The sequence below is a fragment of the Budorcas taxicolor genome, chromosome X (assembly GCF_023091745.1).
Source record: "Budorcas taxicolor isolate Tak-1 chromosome X, Takin1.1, whole genome shotgun sequence".
Classification (NCBI taxonomy): Eukaryota; Metazoa; Chordata; class Mammalia; order Artiodactyla; family Bovidae; genus Budorcas; species Budorcas taxicolor.
In genome coordinates, this window is record NC_068935.1 from 44,191,557 (window position 1) to 44,210,812 (window position 19,256).

A 19,256-nucleotide genomic window follows, 5' to 3' on the forward strand; every position below is an offset into this window, starting at 1 on the left:
CGGACATTCAGATTGTTTGAAAAGTACCTCTGTAGCCACTTCTGGGCTGGGTCTGAAATGTCTTCAATGTCAGTTAATGTCTCTGCTTTTCCACTTCCTACTGTTTCTTCTGATGCTTCCACAACAGGTGGATCATTCTATACTTCATTGTCTTCACTTACCCCCAGGCCTTCTATGACCATGCAAACATTGTCATTAGATGTCACACCTTTGACATATGCTGGGTCTGCTTCAAAAAGTGCAGTGGCTTCCGTTGCTTTCACTACTTCAGAAATAACTAAAAGTATCATCCAGCATCACACCTACATCCTTTTCCTCCCCAGCAGAGCCAACTTTTCCCTCTCGGAAAACCATTCCAACCAATACCATGGCTGGGACAGTGACTCCATTCATAGGCATCCCTGTCTCTCGCCTACTCAGTTCTAAGAACACTGAAGCTATTTCTTCCATTCCAAAGACCACATTTTCATCATTTATATTAACAGCCCAACAATCATCACAAAGATATCAGGGCACCACTCTGGGCATATTCCCTGAGAATACTAACAGCTCTCTTTCAACTGTAAGCAGTGGTAAAGTAACAGCTTTCACAAATACTTATTCCAGACCTGGTGCCCCTGAAAGTGTGCTTTCATCTACTCTGGAAAATCTCCACACTTCCTTGAATATTCAAATTTCCCCATCTTTGACTGGCTTTAAAAGCACTGCTGGATCCACAAAAAGTGTAAAAATTACCATTTATCATTCTTCAAATACAGAAAAGAAGACTTCCTCATCAGAAAATACTTCAACAGCTGAACTGACAAAAGGTGCCATGTCTGTGAATACACCTGCTTCATACCCTCCCTGGATTCCATCCGGTACAACTTCACCCTCTTTGACATCAGTTCTGTTTTCACCTCAAAGTACTGAAGCCAAGTTCTCTACTCCAAAGACTTCTCTTCCTCCTATGTCCCAAAGAGTTGAATTTCCAGTTCTACAAACAAGAACCACATCTAGTAATGCCCAGTCTCTGCTTTTGACTTCCTGGAACACACCCACAGCTGAAGATTCTCAATTTTCAGCTTCTACCACTGCTCATGTACCTACATCCAACAAGAAGCAAACAGAGAGTCCTTACGTTAGTCTAGAGTCTTTGTCAACACTCCCAGTCTCTCAGACTGGTCTTGTACCTGGAGATGTAATGGCAATGTCATCAATTTCTGCAACAGGAACTCTTCCTACCTTGGAGATGTCTGAGAGTCCTTCATTATCAATATCTTCAAAATCTATCCCTGTTACTTTGGCTGACTTTAAGCACACATTTGAGAAGACAACTACAACTGTAACTCCTGGGACCACACTCAAATCAAATATTTCTGTTACTGCTTCAGAATGTATCATTTCAAAGGCTGCTACTTCACCCATGCTGACTTGGATCTTATCTAGTCTTCCTTCAGGTTCACCTCTGGCAACTAGATCCAATACTCTTCACATTATATCTTCCTCTCCAGAAGAGATATTCAGTTCAGTTCAGTTCAGTCGCTCAGTTGTGTCCGACTCTTTGCGACCCCATGAATGGCAGCACGCCAGGCCTCCCTGTCCATCGCCAACTCCCGGAGTTCACTCAGATTCACGTCCATTGAGTCAGTAATGCCATCCAGCCATCTCATCCTCTGCCGTCCCCTTCTCCTCCTGCCCCCAATCCCTCCCAGCATCAGAGACTTTTCCAATGAGTCAACTCTTCGCATGAGGTGGCCAAAGTATTGGAGTTTCAGCTTTAGCATCATTCCTTCCAAAGAACACCCAGGGCTGATCTCCTTCAGAATGGACTGGTTGGATCTCCTTGTAGTCCAAGGGACTCTCAAGAGTCTTCTCCAACACCACAGTTCAAAAGCATCAATTCTTCGGCGCTCAGTTTTCTTCACAGTTCAACTCTCACATCCATACATGACCACTGGAAAAACCATAGCCTTGACTAGACGGACATTTGTTGGCAAAGTAATGTCTCTGCTTTTCAATAGGCTATCTAGGTTGGTCATAACTTTTCTTCCAAGGAGTAAGCGTCTTTTAATTTCATGGCTGCAATCACCATCTGCAGTGATTTTGGAGCCCAAAAAAATAAAGTCTGACACTGTTTCCACTGTTTCCCCATCTATTTCCCATGAAGTGATGGGACCAGATGCCATGATGTTCGTTTTCTTAATGTTGAGCTTTAAGCCAACTTTTTCACTCTCCTCTTTCACTTTCATCAAGAGGCTTTTTAGCTCCTCTTTGCTTTCTGCCATAAGGGTGGTGTCATCTGCATATCTGAGGTTATTGATATTTCTCCTGGCAATCTTGATTCCAGCTTGTGTTTCTTCCAGCCCAGCGTTTCTCATGATGTACTCTGCATAGGAGTTAAATGAGCAGGGTGACAATATACAGCCTTGACGTATTCTTTTTCCTCTTTGGAACCAGTCTGTTGTTCCATGTCCAGTTCTAACTGTTGCTTCCTGACCTGCATATAGATTTCTCAAGAGGCAGGTCAGGTGGTCTGGTATTCCCATCTCTTTCAGAATTTTCCACAGTGTATTGTGATCCACACAGTGAAAGGCTTTGGCATAGTCAATAAAGCAGAAATAGATGTTTTTCTGGAACTCTCTTCCTTTTTTGATGATCCAGAGGATGTTGGCAATTTGATCTCTGGTTCCTCTCCCTTTTCTGAAACCAGCTTGAACATCTGGAAGTTCACGGTTCACGTATTGTTGAAGCCTGGCTTGGAGAATTTTGAGCATTACTTTACTAGCATATGAGGTGAATGCAATTGTGAGGTAGTTTGAGCATTCTTTGGCATTGCCTTTCTTTGGGATTGGAATGAAAACTGACATTTCCCAATCCTGTGGCCACTGCTGAGTTTTCCAAACTTGCTGGCATATTGAGTGCAGCACTTTCACAGCATCATCTTTCAGGATTTGAAAGAACTCAACTGGAATTCCATCACCTCCACTAGCTTTTTTCGTAGTGATGCTTTCTGAGGCCCACTTGACTTCACATTCCAGGATGTCTGGCTCTAGGTGAGTGATCACACCATCACGATTATCTGGGTCGTGAAGATCTTTTTTGTACAGTTCTCCTGTGTATTCTTGCCACCTCTTCTTAATATCTTCTGCTTCTGTTAGGTCCAGACGATTTCTGTCCTCTATCGAGCTCATCTTTGCATGAAATGTTCCCTTGGCATCTCTAATTTTCTTGAACAGATCTCTAGTCTTTCCCATTCTGTTGTTTTCCTCTATTTCTTTGCATTGATTGCTGAGGAAGGCTTTCTTATCTCTTCTTGCTATTCTTTAGAACTCTGCATTCAGATGCTTATATCTTTCCTTTTCTCCTTTGCTTTTCGCCTCTCTTCTTTTCACAGCTATTTGTAAGGCCTCCCCAGACAGCCATTTTGCTTTTTTGCATTTCTTTTCCATGGGGATGGTCTTGATCCCTGTCTGATAGAGTTCATCAGGCACTCTATGTATCAGATCTAGTCCCTTAAATCTTTTTCTCACTTCCACTGTATAATCATAAGGGATTTGATTTAGGTCATACCTGAATGGTCTAGTGGTTTTCCCTAATTTCTTCATTCTAAGTCTGAATTTGGCAATAAGGAGCTCATGATCTGAGCCACAGTCAGCTCCCGGTCTTGTTTTTGCTGACTGTATAGAGCTTCTCCATCTTTGGCTGCAAAGAATATAATCAATCTGATTTCGGTGTTGACCATCTGGTGATGTCCATGTGTAGAGTCTTCTCTTGTGTTGTTGGGAGAGGGTGTTTGCTATGACCAGTGTGTTCACTTGGCACAGGTCTATTAGCCTTTGCCCTGCTTCATTCCGTATTCCAAGACCAAATTTGCCTGTTACTCCAGGTGTTTCCTGACTTCCTACTTTTGCATTCCAGTCCCCTATAATGAAAAGGACATCTTTTTTGGGTGTTAGTTCTAAAAGTTCTTGTAGGTCTTCATAGAACCGTTCAACTTCAGCTTCTTCAGTGTTACTGGTTGGGGCATAGGCTTGGATTACCGTGATATTGAATGGTTTGCCTTGGAAATGAACAGAGATCATTCTGTCGTTTTTGAGATTGCATCCAAGTACTGCATTTTGTTGACCATGATGGCTACTCCATTTCTTCTTTTTTTTTAACTTTTATTTTATTTTTTAAAAAGTACATAGCTATTTATTTAGCTGTGTGGGTCTTTTTTTTTTTTTTTACTTTACAGTACTGTATTGGTTTTGCCATACATCAACATGAATCCACCACGGGTGTACATAAGTTCCCACTCCTGAACCCCCTCCCACCTCCCTCCCCATACCATCCCTCTAGGTTATCCCAGTGCACCAGCCCCAAGCATCCTGTATCATGCATCAAACCTAGACTGGCGATTCATTTCTTATATGATATTATACATGTTTCAATGCCATTCTCCCAAATCATCCCACCCTCTCCCTCTCCCACAGAATCAAAAAGTCTGTTTTGTACATCTGCATCTCTTTTGCTGTCTTGCATACAGGGTTATCGTTACCATCTTTCTAAATTCCATATATATGCATTAGTATACTGTATTGGTGTTTTTCTTTCTGGCTTACTTCACGCTGTATAATTGGCTCCAGTTTCATCCACCTCATTAGAACTGATTCAAATGTATTCTTTTTAATGGCTGAGTAATACTCCATTGTGTATATGTACCACAGCTTTCTTATCCATTCATCTGCTGATAGACATCTAGGTTGCTTCCATGTCCTGGCTATTATAAACAGTGCTGCGATGAACACTGGGGTACACGTGTCTCTTTCAATTCTTGTTTCCTCAGTGTGTATGCCCAGCAGTGGGATTGCTGGGTCATATGGCAGTTCTATTTCCAGTTTTTTAAGGAATCTCCACACTGTTCTCCATAGTGGCTGTACTAGTTTGCATTCCCACCAACACTGTAAGAGGGTTCCCTTTTCTCCACATCCTCTCCAGCATTTATTGCTTGTAGACTTTTGGATCACAGCCATTCTGACTGGCATGAAGTGGTACCTCATTGTGGTCTTGATTTGCATTTCTCTGATAATGAGTGATGTTGAGCATCTTTTCATGTGTTTGTTAGCCATCCGTATGTCTTCTTTGGAGAAATGTCTATTTAGTTCTTTGGCCCATTTTTTGATTGGGTCGTTTATTTTTCTGGAATTGAGCTTCATGAGTTGCTTGTATATTTTTGAGATTAGTTGTTTGTCAGTTTCTTCATACTCCATTTCTTCTGAGGGATTCCTGCCCACAATAGTAGATATAATGATCATCTGAGTTAAATTCACCCATTCCAGTCCATTTTAGTTTGCTGATTCCTAGAATGTTGATGTTCACTCTTGCCATCTCCTGTTTGACCACTTCCAGTTTGGCTTGATTCATGGACCTAACATTCCAGGTTCCTATGCAATACTGCTCTTTACAGCATCGGACCTTGCTTCTATCACCAGTCACATCCACAACTGGGTATTGTTTTTGCTTTGCCTCCATCCCTTCATTCTTTCTGGAGTTATTTCTCCACTGATCTCCAGTAGTATATTGGGCACCTACTGACCTGGGGAGTTCCTCTTTCCGTATCCTATCATTTTGCCTTTTGATACTGTTCATGGGGTTCTCAAGGCAAGAATACTGAAGTGGCTTGCCATTCTCTTCTCCAGTGGACCACATTCTGTCAGACCTCTCCACCATGACCTGCCCGTCTTGGGTGGCCCCACAGGGCATGGCTTAGAAGAGATATTAAAATCCACATGTCTTTTGTTAATTTCCCCTTTCATACTTATTAGCATTTGGTTAAAAAACTGGAAATAGAACTGCCTTATGATGCAGCAATCCCACTACTGGGCATACACACCGAGGAAACCAGAATTGAAAGAGACACGTGTACCCCAATGTTCATCGCAGCACTGTTTATAATAGCCAGGACATGGAAGCAACCTAGATGTCCATCAGCAGATGAAAGGATAAGAAAGCTGTGGTACATATACACAATGGAGTATTACTCAGCCATTAAAAAGAATACATTTGAATCAGTTCTAATGAGGTGGATGAAACTGGAGCCAATTATACAGAGTGAAGTAAGCCAGAAAGAAAAACACCAATACAGTGTACTAATGCATATATATGGAATTTAGAAAGATGGTAACAATAACCCCGTATGCCAGACAACAAAAGAGACACAGATGTATAGAACAGTCTTTTGGCCTCTGTGGGAGAGGGAGAAGGTGGGATGATTTGGGAGAATGACATTGAAACATGTATGATATCATATAAGGTATGAATCGCCAGTCTAGGTTCGATGCAGGGTGCAGGATGCTTGGGGCTGGTGCACTGGGATGACCAGGAGGGATGATGTTGGGGAGGGAGTGGGTGGGGGATTTGGAATTGGGAACAGGTGTACACCCATGGCAGATTCATTTTGATGTGTGGCAAAACCAATACAATATTGTAAAGTAAAATAATAATAAAAAGAATAAATTAAAAATAATTCTAAAAGCAAAAATGTTAGGTTCTGTTGGTCAAAAAAATAAAATTCACATTTCTGACTTCTGACATAACACCAACACACCCACTCACTAACTTTACAATAGGACCCTTTGCTGGTGTAAGTGCTGTACTCACCAAAACGACCCCTACACCTACAATGCACGGTATCACTACGGGCTTCCCAAGTCCTTTCCCTGTGTCTATAAAAATCACAAATGACAGTACCTACACTTCCATATCTTCTGAAGCATTTTCCAGAATCACTGTGACTGCCAACTCCAGGACTGTGCCTCCAGCTCCATCCTTTAGCAGAATGAGTAAATCACCTCCAGTTGACCATACCCCATCTGTTGGTGCCATGTTTCTACCTAGCCCTACAACAACATCTGCATGGAGCAGAATCCTAGCTGCATCAGCACCCACTACGTTAGTTCTTCCTAAGCCCACACAGGACTCCCTTCTAAATATAGCCACCACTACATCTGCTGCTATTGGAGCCTCATTTCCGCTCATCTCCACTGGAGTAACACATCCTTTTACAGCAAATGTGTCCTCATTACCTTCTTCCTCTTCTGAGACAACGTGGCAGGACTCCACACCTTCCTTTTTATCTACCAAAACTTTGAATTCACCTATAGCCATGAAATTAAAAGATGCTTGCTCCTTGGAAGAAAAGTTATGACCAACCTAGATAGCATATTCAAAAGCAGAGACATTACTTTGCTGACTAGGGTCTGTCTAGTCAAGGCTATGGTTTTTCCAGTAGTCATGTATGGATGTCAGAGTTGGACTGTGAAGAAGGCTGAGGGCTGAAGAATTGATGCTTTTGAACTGTGGTGTTGGAGAAGACTCTTGAGAGTCCCTTGGACTACAAGGAGATCCAACCAGTCCATTCTGAAGGAGATCAGCCCTGGGATTTCTTTGGAAGGAATGATGCTAAAGCTGAAACTCCAGTACTTTGGCTACCTCATGTGAAGAGTTGACTCATTGGAAAAGACTTTGATGCTGGGAGGGATTGGGGGCAGGAGGAGAAGGGGATGACAGAGGATGAGATGGCTGGATGGCATCACGGACTCGATGGACGTGAGTCTGAGTGAACTCCGGGAGTTGGTGATGGACACGGAGGCCTGGCGTGCTGCGATCCATGGGGTCGCAAAGAGTCGGACACGACTGAGCGACTGAACTGAACTGAACTGATTGCCGTTAAGTCCAAAGATATGTTCCGCAATGTATGTGGCATAATAGAATGTATGCACAATGGGATATGTGTTCTCAAAGAGAGCCAATTCTCTGAAGGCAGAAAGGGCAAAAGAAGGGTACAGGTGTTTCTTATCTCCTTCAGACAGTATCTACAGTGGGTACCTTATTTCAAACACAATTCTCTAGCCATCTTTCTTATCTTTCCTTTATTGACATATAATGCAAATATATGACACTTTTAAGCCTCCTTTCTATCCATTTTCTTCCTAATGCTCTGACTCTGCCAGTGCATGAGTCAGGGAACTTACCCCCTTCCCTATAAGAGGATTATATGGCCTTAGGTCCAACATGTTGACCACATACCAGAAAACACCAGAAGATACTCTAGCTTGCTCTTTTTGAATTCTGTTAATGCAGGTTTCAATCTTCTCCAGTTCCCAAGTCCAGCTGGCTTCTAATGCTTATCTGTGGCCAGGGAGTATTTGGCTTCCAAATCATTCAAATATTGGATGTTCCTTCAACTTTTATATATAGATATAGACATATACATAGATATTTTTTTGGCCACATCAATGGCATACAAAATTTCCCCAACCAGTAATCAAACCCATGCCCCCTGTAATGGAACCACTGGACCACCAGGGAAATCCATTTTCTCAACTTTAATATTCTAAAATAGAAAAATTTTTAAATTGAAATTTGATAGTACAGACAAGAGAAACAAGGGAATAAAGAGAAAAGCTTGAAGCATAAAGAAGGGCATAGGAAGAAATAAACATTTTCTCAGTACAAATGAACCTGTGAGATAATGTTCAGCTTGGCCACTAAAAGGACTAGAAATCTGTTGGCCAATGAAAACTAGGATTCGAAGGGAATTGTAGAATATCTGTCAATTATGCAGACATCAACGAACAGCCCAAAAAATTAAAGCAAAACTGCCAGGGTACATCCTGGTTTGCTTTGGTATATGGATCCAAAAGTACTGCTTCTTGACCTTGGAGTTAAATTAAGCAGAGTTTAAGAATGAGGCTTCATTGTTTGGTTTCTTTAAAGTGAAGAGCAGTTTTGACCAGACTTGCAGAAGTTAAATTTCTTGAACTAAAGGAATGAGATTGATCTCCTTATTTTTACAGTTTCCTTCTACAATATTGAAATGAGCCTCTGTCTCTTTGATGAAGAGCCAAGGATCCCTATTACCAGTGTCGTAAAAGAATTTGCAAAAAAAAAAAAAAAGGGTAAATAATCTATGGACTATTTATGCTACATCTAAAAAAAGTGAATAAATATATGTATATAAATATGTAACACCTTACGGAAAAACTTGAACTTTTTAGCCAACCCGATATATATAAAACTAGGCTTCACTTTTTTCTATGCATAATACGTTACAGCACATTGGTTTTGATTTTTCTTTTTGCTGGAAATTTATCCACTCTGTAAGCAACACCATTAAGATGTATGTGGTCTCTCTTTTATAGTGTCAATGCTGGAAAGCTTTTTATGAGGTGTTATTAATTGGTTTAGAACTGTACATGTCTCTCCACTGATATGAATTCTGCACCTTTGCCATGTTTCCTTACTTGGGGAACCTAGGAGAGCTGTGATAACATAGTGTATCCTGTTGTACTTAAATATTTTTGTTTTCTGTACTTTCATTTCTTCTCTCTTTTACGCAAGAAATGTCTTATTTATCCTTACATTTTTCTGATAATAAGCAGTAATACCTACTCTCTGTAAAGAATTCAGACACTAAAATCTGAAACCCAGAAAATAAATGTCCTCCCTAATATCACTTTTTGTATTAACACCTCTTAACAGTTTGAAGCATTTTCTTTCAGATTTTTTCTATATATACTAACAGTGATTCATACATGTTTTTTTGCAAAAGTAGCTGGAATCATGCTAATTATGCTATTCTGCAACTTGCTTTCTTTTCACTTAGCCATGTGTCTTTAGGCGCACTCACGCTAGTAAACATAGACCTACATCATACACTTAAAAAAAAAGAAAAAAGATTTCCCTAGGAGGTTGTAATGTCGTAGCTTTAATCCAGGCATCCTTTGGAGGACATTTAGTTTGTTTCTATTTTTTTTTCTCTATTTGGAAACAATGTTGACAATAATGCTCTTGCAATAACTTTGAAGGGGGTGTACTTGAGTATTTCTGTAGGATAAATTCCTAGAACTGGAATTGCTAGGTCAAAGAACATGAATATTTTACATTTTGATAGCTATCATTAAGTGGCCTCCCAGATAGGTGGTACCAACTTGCACCCTCACCAACAGTAACTGATAATGTCTGTTTCCCTTCTCTCCCCATCAGCATTTATTTTCAAGTATATACGACATGATTATAAGTGCTTGAAAATGGGTTGGTGCATTCATCCACCAGGCCTGCTATAACAAAACATGATGCACTCGGTGGTTTAAATGACAGACGTTTTTTTCCTTTTCTTTTTAATTGAGGTATAGTTGATTTATGATACTGTGCCAATTTCACACATACAGAAAAATGATAAAATTGTGTATATATTATTTTACAGACATTTATTTTCTTACAGTTCTGGAGGTTGGAAGTCTAAGATCAAGGTGCTGGCAAGGTCGGTTTCTGGTGAGGCCTCTCTCCTTGGCTTCTCACTGTGTCCTCACACATGGCCTTTTCTGTGTGTGTGTACGCAGAGAGATCTCTAGTGTCTCTTCCTCTTCTCAATAAGGACACTAATCCTATCAGATTAGGGCTCCACCCTATGACTTCATTTAGCCTTAAGTACCTTCTTAAAGGCTTCCCTGGTGGCTCAGATGGTAAAGAATCCTCCTGCTATGCAGGAGACCCAGGTTCAATCCTTGGGTCAGGAAGATCCCCTGCAGAAAGAAATGGCAACCCACTCCAGTGTTGTTGCCTGGAAAATTCCATGGACAGAGGAGCCTGGTGGGCTACAGTCCATGGGGTCACAAAGAGTCAGACATGACTGAGTGACTAACACTCTGCACTTTCTCTACCTTCTCAAAGCTCTTATCTCCAAATACAGTCACATTAGTGGGTTAGAGCTTCAACATGAATCTTGCAGGGATGAGTTCATCCCATACCAATAGGTAAAATGTAAATCAAAAAGCTGAGTGGAGCAGATGGAAATGTTAAACCAACTGAAATAATAAATGCAGCTTAATAATCACATCATCTCAGGTAACTTTGCTGAGTTAAGAAAGAGGAGCAGGAGTACTAAAACAAATGTTCTATCTTTTACAGTTGAATTCTATATTTCAAGACAGTGAATTTGTTCTTGCTAATCTGGCTGTTCAAATTAAAGGCAGATATGTGAATGTCATCTGCTGTGGGTCTGTTCCTATCTGAAAGGTATACCCTTGGTTTTTGTTTGAGACTGCTGCATTTTGAGTTGCATCTTCCCTTCTGACTATAGGTTCTCTTCGGATTGATATAGAGGTTTGTATTATTACTGTAAGGTATAAAGTCAATGAGAGAACAAAACAGAAAAAAGTAAATAGGGGAAGTAGTGAAATTGGACTCAGTTACCCCTAAAACCCCTCTTAGCTTTAAAATGCTATGATTCTGTGACTTAGGGGAAAAAATCATGTCTTAAAGGGATGAAACGTTAGGGATGGCCATTGTATGAGGATTAATAAGGCCTTTTATTTTTGGACAATGCACTTTCAAGAATTAGAAATGCTAAGGGAACTTGAAATGTTTCAAGTGAGGAATGCTAGCTAGTTCCAGAATTGCCTGGGTCACAGATTTGGAGAGGTGATTGCAGTGAAATTGGCAGGTGCTGAGTACTATCCAGAAGACCATAACAAAGTTAACTGGTCATCTGAGGAATATTTTCTTTGGTCTTGTCCTGCACATATACTAGTCCTCTGTTAAAGGAAAATCCCTAAGAATCCCTTTGAAAAATAAGCATGGTTCTGGTGCACCATGGTTAGCTGATTTTTTAAAAAAACACTGAGTGTGACTGCCTGTCTTCCATACACTGGGATTTTTGTTTCTTTTGCATGTTCAAACATAAATGGGTTTAAGAAAGTTCACAGACAGTAACAGAAGTAAATCCATGATAGGTTATTAAAGGAAAATTGGAAATGTCTAAAGTAAAGTATATGGTGTAAAGTATACACCATTCTTTCAAAAAACTATGTCTATGATTTTTCTTTATTACGGAGGTAATATGTGGTCAATGTAAAAACTTAGAGCTTTACAGAAATATATGACATGGACAGCAAAAATCTCCAGAAAGCTGCCTTTCCCCACCTACTTTAAGAACACTGGTTAATGGCTTATTTTATATATTTATATATTTCTCTAGATTTGTTGTCATGAGTTTGCTAAGAGAATGGGACCATATTCTGTTTTACAACTTTCTTTTCTTGCCTTAGAATACATCATGTATATCCTTTCCAGCTAATACTTACAGATGTAGCTTATTTGTTTTAATGACTGCATAGAATTCTTTTGTATGGATGTGCTGTGGTTTATTTATCCAATTACCTAGTGATGGACATTTGATTTTCTTCACCTTTGTATATATATTTTTATACACCCCTGCTGATACTATTATGGAATAGATTCCTAGAAGTGGGATTGCTGAGTCAAAGGCTTACCACCATTTTGATATGCAAATAATGACCCAGCTCTTTTTTTTTTTTTCCAAGAGGGTTGAACAGGCATTTTAGACCCAGCTCTTTTAAAGTGTCTCCTTAGAGCCCTAGTATTATCCGAATTTCAAGCAGGGGGATTCTACCATCTACCTCACAGTTGTCTTTCTCCTGAACTTGTTCTCTCGTGTATTTGGTACTGTGGTTTATTTTCCTATAATTTTCTGGTGATTTTGGTACAGAGACATTACTGGGAAAGAAATAACCATGGACCAATTTGTAAGTATTTTTTCAAAACAAATCTACTTGTAACCCACCCTATACCTGATTATATATAGGTAAATAGCTCTTCAATTCAACTGTAGATTATCAGGCAAGGTTCAGCTGTAATAATTGAGGGGCAAACTACATTACTTTCTTTGGGATCTGCACAAGAATCCACTAAGAAAACCAATCTCTGCATTTCTGAACTGTATATGTGGTAATTTTTTGAAGCACATTTTGGGGTCTATGGGAGTATGGAATGATTTGAGGATTGCAAATGATAAATGAAATTTCTTGGTTATAGGCATCTGGCAAAGAAACCTGTTTTTTTCCAAGAGTGACACAATTATTTGCAAAATGGGCATCCACTCTTGTGTAGAATTCAAGTCAATGTGACAAAACTATCTCCCATTATTTGTTCCAGTGCCTTAAAGCTTTACAATGTTAGATTCTGAAATAATTAGTATGCACCAAGGTTTTAAGTCATTTAAATCTGAGATAAATATTTTGACTACACAAAATATAGTCAAGCCTACAGTGCATTCCAAATTATCTGCCATCACTTAAAATGATGTAAATACCTGAGTCAGAATGTAAAAATTGAAAACAGTATACAGAATGTGACATAACTAAAATTCCTCTCAAATAATAGGCGTAAAAGCCTTTTGGTGGTAATGTGGCCCCCAGAGTCAGGCTGCCTGAGTCAGAATCCCTGCTTTTCCACTTCCTGATTATGAGAACTTGGGCAACTTAATTAAACTCCCTGTGCCTCAGTTTCCTCATCTGTCAAATGGAGATAATAATATGACCATTCCTTACAAGGATGTTGGAAAGAAGGAATGGAATAACCCACATAGAGTGCTTAGTACAGGACGTAGAGCATGAAATCCTGGTAGTGATTTCTTTGTCATCACCATGTTTGAAGAGCCTGAAGGCTTTGACTCTGCTGCCAGTTCTGTGGGATACTGGGCACATCATTTCAGTTCTCTGAGACTAGAACATGGAGGGACACATCTGTGCATTATCCACCCTGCAGTGTTGGTGTCAGGACTAAATGCATTGATGTTTTGCAGGTGATTTGTAGATGGCAATGGGTTATATAGATATAAAGTATAATTATGATTGTAGTTGTTAGCAATAGGCCTGTGGTCAATTGTGACATTTGTTTAAAGGTTTCAGTGACTATGTGCTTTTCTCTTGCGTTATTTGAAACAGAGAAGGGCAAGGACTGGCTACAATTTCCCACGTACCATACAGGTAGGAACTGAGTTTATTCAGAGCTGGTACATTTACTTTTAATTTTCTTTCCATTTAATTCTGTATGTGTAGCCTGTTGGTCAGAGCTGTCAGAGGGAGATCAAAGTACCTGCTGGTTATTTTGCAGATGCTGTAATTGGGCTCTTGCCTTTAAGAAATAAGCTGCTTCAGTTGGTCACGGTACAGCCTAGCAGCCTGCCTGCTGCCTCTTTGTAGTGAAGAGAAAATGGGGTCCAAAGTGGTCATAATTTGGGGATAGGGCAATATAGTGTTGTCATAAAAAAACTCCACAAAATATTGAGTAGGGAAATTGCAAAACAACCTGGAAAGCAGCCTCAGTCCTGTTCAGGCTTGTGGTCCAGGTCCTCCTGGAACACTGGCTATTATTGTTCTGCTTGATGCAACCCAAGAAGGACATATAGACCTAGAGGGGTGGGATGGGGGTGGGTGGGAAGGAGATTCAAGAGGGAAGGAGTGTATGTATACATAGAGCTGATTCACCTTGTTGTACAGCAGAAACTAACACAACATTGTAAAGCAGTTATACTCCAATAAAAAAAAGAAAGAAAGGAAAAAAAGGACATATAACTGCAGAAGTTTCATGGGAAGTTCTTTAAAATATTTAGGGTGCGAAGGGTAGAGGGTCTGCTCTACTCTTGCATCAAGAGGAGAGGTTTAAAAAGAAAATCCCTCTTCAAACTGAGAAGATGGAAGCTGAGAAGAGATTGGCTACCAGTGGAATGGGTAGTATGAACAAGGACTTCACTAAATATGGATCAGCGGTGGGGATGGGGCAGGCGTGGCTTCGATTGGACATAGAGAGAATTCTGAGTAAACACAGGCACATCTGACTTTTGAGAGCTGATAGGAAATATAAGAAAGTATTTCTTCAAAAGATAGATCTACAAATGGAAATGGAGAAAAAGCATAGGTAAACTTGTAAGTCTGAAATGTGCTTTGTAATGGAAGATAGAGATACTAGGAATGTCTGAGGACCTCGCTATAGAGCTTGAAGTTAAGAACAGCCCTGTTTTTTCACATCATATCTTTAATGGAGAGAACATTCCAAAATAAGATATTAGGTCTTTGTGACCTTGGTTAAGGCTCAGTTTCTTCATCTGCAGAATAGGGGGAATAATAGCACTACTTCATAGGGTTCTTGTGATAACATGAATTAAAACATACAGAACAAGAGCTCTACAAATGTTGGCTACTATTATTATCATCATTATTATTTTATTATAGAAATAGGCCTTCTGCAGAACACAGTTTTCTAGACTAATTAAGCATTTGCCTATTTGCCTTATTATTGAGGTAATGATGGATAAATTAGAGACCAGAAGAGTAAAAGGTTTTCACTGAATGCTCCATCTTCTCTATTAATTATCACAAGCCCCTAGAAATTGCATAGCTAGTCAATTTCAACATATTGCAAATGTTGCTGACTGCTCTTTTAAAAATGGGTTTTGAGTTGTTTGTTTTGGATACGAGAAAATTTATCAGATGACTTCAATGTGCTGTACTCCATCATTTCTGAAGATTTGCCACTTAATAACTGTAAAATGCTTGATATTTATGGACTACTAATTAAGTCATCTGCACAGAGTTTCAGCACCGCAGGCCAAGTTGCACTCTGTGACCATAACTGCAACATCTTTCTCTTTTGCTCTGCTTTTTAGCTGTCGTTGTCAGGTCATCATAAAGGCCACCTCTTCTTTAGCGCCCACCAAATTGATTAGCAGGAGCAAAAGTAAAATACATGGCAACTTCATGCATGGAAACTTCACACAAAATCAATTCATATTATTAGTAAAGTCTGGACATGCTGCAGTGAGAAAACTAGGTAATTTGGGTGAATGTTTTCATATGAATTAATTCCCTTTTTTATAAAGTTCCGCATACATAGCAAGAAACCCTGCCTTCAGAGGGGGAGAGAAACTGTCTTTAAGTTCCTTTCCACATCCTTGGTATTCATCGTGCCCTGACAGCCTTTTTACCTGGAAGAGCTTGTTAAAAAAACCAGAGTACCAGGGGAGTTACCAGAGACCATCAACCTGCTCTGGACATTAGCAGCAGCCAGTTCATCAGTGGAGTGGGAGCACTTTTTCTCTTGCTTAAATGCTTAGAGAAGGAAAGGAAGGTGTCTTATGCCCTTAGAGAAGAGACTGGGATGGCTGGGCAAGGCTTGCTGACCTACTTCTCAGGCCACCCTGATTTATGGAATCAAACAAACCAAGTGGGTGGTCAGTAAAAATTGGGACTTTCTCACAAAAACTTAGCTCAGGACACATCTCCCTTTATGTGACAACACTTGGCAGCAAAACTTTGCTTTTAGCATCAATATCAGAACAGAGCATCAATATCAGAACAGAGCATCCTGATCTATACTACTTATGATGAATACATGGACTTTATTAAAACCAAGTCCAGCCCAAAGTCCATTAAGAAAGAGAAGTCAGCCTTTAGTGTCTGGTCACTGCACCCCAAACTATTAACAACTGCACTCAAAAGGAAGGCAGTCGGCAGGTGGGGACTTTCGACTTTTACTCTGCATCTCTTTGTGTGGCTTGACTTTTTTCAATGCGTATGTACCATTTTAATGAAACCGAAGCAGAACTGTCCTGTCAAGTGGTAGTTTTAAAGCAAAGGACCAAATGTGAGATCTGACTGGGAGCCTTATTTTTAAAAAAGATTCAATTTAATGTTATTTTCAACCTGCTTTAAATTGCCTGGTAGAAAAGTTTCCCCTTTTATTTGCTGATGTTTATGTGCAGGGTAATAATGATGGGTGGTAATGGATGTTCAGGAAACTTTTAAGTGCCTTTTGCCCTTTCAAATGTGCATTCATTTTCTCTGTAGAGCCCAGAAAGTGCAAAGCCGAAGAAACAGCCTCTAAATACAAAGGGACATATAAGTGGCTCTTAACCAACGCTACTGAGACAGCCCAAAGTAGATGCATAAAAAATGAAGATGGAAGTGCTACTGGACTCTGGTATGCACCGGCGAAGTTCTAATTGCTAGTTGGGTACACAAAGATCTGCTTAATTGGGAGCATGTTTCCAAGTCCTTTGTCTGAGCACACCTCCTCCTTCCCCCTCTAGTGCCCATCTTCCTTTCTTTCACCTTTTGGGTCTACTTAAGCATACACATGCCACACAATAACAACCCAGAAAAAATTTCCAGAAGACAAAAGAGAAAAAAACCTCCCATGATCCTACCACCTGAACACAGCTGCTTTTAGGTGGTCGTATTTTTTTTCCCATGTAGCCTTTTATGCGTTTTAAATTTTATGTAGTGGTATTCACCCTTCTTACAGCAGTAATGTGATTTAACCTTTCACTCAGTGGTTTATCAAACATTTTCCATGCTTTACATTTATTGTCTTAATGACCTTTTCAAAAACCTGCCTCAAAAGCTACCTCGTTGATGGGCCATAATAATTTACTAAATCACTCTACTATTCTTGACTTTAACATTTTCCTCTTTTCATCAGCCCCTCTTTTCTTGCTCTTTGCTACTGGTTTATGCCATTAACTTAAGTGCACAGACAGGAGGGACAGCAGGTTTTGACAAAAATGTAAAAGGTGTCTTTTGGAAGGTGACATCTTAGACTGAGTCCTACCTCTTCTTCCCTACGTCTAGTCACTTAGTGAGTCGTGCAGCTTTTATGGTCAGAAACAGCTCACATCTGCCCTTTCCTTTCTGACCCCACTGCCACTCCCTGGGTGCCTACAATTAGAGCAGTCTCCTGGCCTTCTAACTGCCCACTACCTCCCCACCCCCAGCTCTACTTCACACTGTTGCCAGCATAATTGTCCTGAAGTATGGCTGTCAACATGTCGATTTCCCACTCCAGTTCTATATTGCTTTAAGGATTAAATCCCAAACCCTAAATAAAGTACTTAAGACCCTCAGGCCCCTTTCCTTCCCCGCTAGATGGACCGTTGCCCTTCTGGACTTGCATCTCTTTCTCTGCTTGTGCTATTTGCTCTCTTTGGTTGCGGAGAGGGGGCACTTTCTCCATCTCTGTTCTTTTAGTGCCCAGCTCAGCTCAAAAGTTACAAATAACTATAAAACTCCTAGAGGAGGACATAGGCAAAACACTCTCCGACATACATCACAGCAGGATCCTCTATGACCCACCTCCCAGAATACTGGAAATAAAAGCAAAAATAAACAAATGGAACCTAATTAAACTTAAAGGCTTCTGGATAACAAAGGAAACTATAAGCAAGGTGAAAAGACAGCCTTCAGAATGGGAGAAAATAATAGCAAATGAAGCAACTGACAAACAACTAATCTCAAAAATATACAAGCAACTCATGAAGCTCAATTCCAGAAAAATAAACGACCCAATCAAAAAATGGGCCAAAGAACTAAATAGACATTTCTCCAAAGAAGACATACAGATGGCTAACAAACACATGAAAAGATGCTCAACATCACTCATTATCAGAGAAATGCAAATCAAGACCACAGTGAGGTACCATTTCACGCCAGTCAGAATGGCTGCGATCCAAAAGTCTACAAGCAATAAGTGCTGGAGAGGCTGTGGAGAAAAGGGAACCCTTTTACACTCTTGGTGGGAATGTAAACTACTACAGCCACTATGGAGAACAGTGTGGAGATTCCTTAAAAAACTGGAAATAGAACTGCCATATGACCCAGCAATCCCACTGCTGGGCATACACACCGAGGAAACCAGAATTGAAAGAGACACGTGTACCCCAGTGTTCATCGCAGTTTATAATAACACTGTTTATAATAGCCAGGACATGGAAGCAACCTAGATGTCCATCAGCAGATGAAAGGATAAGAAAGCTGTGGTACATATACACAATGGAGTATTACTCAGCCATTAAAAGGAATACGTTTGAATCAGTTCTAATGAGGTGGATGAAACTGGAGCCAATTATACAGAGTGAAGCAAGAGAGAAAGAAAAACACCAATATAGTGTACTAACACATATATATGGAATTTAGAAAGATGGTAATGATTACCCTGTATGCCAGACAACAAAAGAGACACAGATGTATAGAACAGTCTTTTGGACTCTGTGGGAGAGGGAGAGGGTGGGATGATTTGGGAGAATGGCATTGAAACATGTATAATATCATATGTGAAACGAATTGCCAGTCCAGGTTCAATGCATGATACTGGATGCTTGGGGCTGGTGCACTGAGACGACCCAGAGGGATGGTACGGGGAGGGAGGAGGGATGGGGAACACGTGTATACCTGTGGCGGATTCATGTTGATGTGTGGCAAAACCAATACAATATTATAAAGTAATTAGCCTCCAATTAAAATAAATAAATTTATTTTTAAAAAGTTACAAGTAAGTTCTCCTTGCTTGGTGTTTCAATAGATTCAGTTTCATTTCTACAGTTTTTCCATTTCATATTTTGCCTAATAAATGTAGTTACATTTACAATCTCAAAG

At 40.0% G+C, this 19,256-nt stretch overlaps 1 protein-coding gene across 1 annotated transcript in view; it reads left to right on the forward strand.

The window, feature by feature from the left end:
* Positions 1-19,256, forward strand: part of ADGRG4 (adhesion G protein-coupled receptor G4) — a 118,668-nt gene that overhangs the window by 39,662 nt on the left and 59,750 nt on the right. The window contains 9 exon segments of the mRNA XM_052662624.1: positions 3-44; positions 47-276; positions 278-1,510; positions 6,512-7,135; positions 8,816-8,913; positions 10,932-11,020; positions 13,730-13,814; positions 15,494-15,657; positions 16,674-16,806. Coding sequence (XP_052518584.1) covers positions 3-44; positions 47-276; positions 278-1,510; positions 6,512-7,135; positions 8,816-8,913; positions 10,932-11,020; positions 13,730-13,814; positions 15,494-15,657; positions 16,674-16,806 — 2,698 coding nt within the window.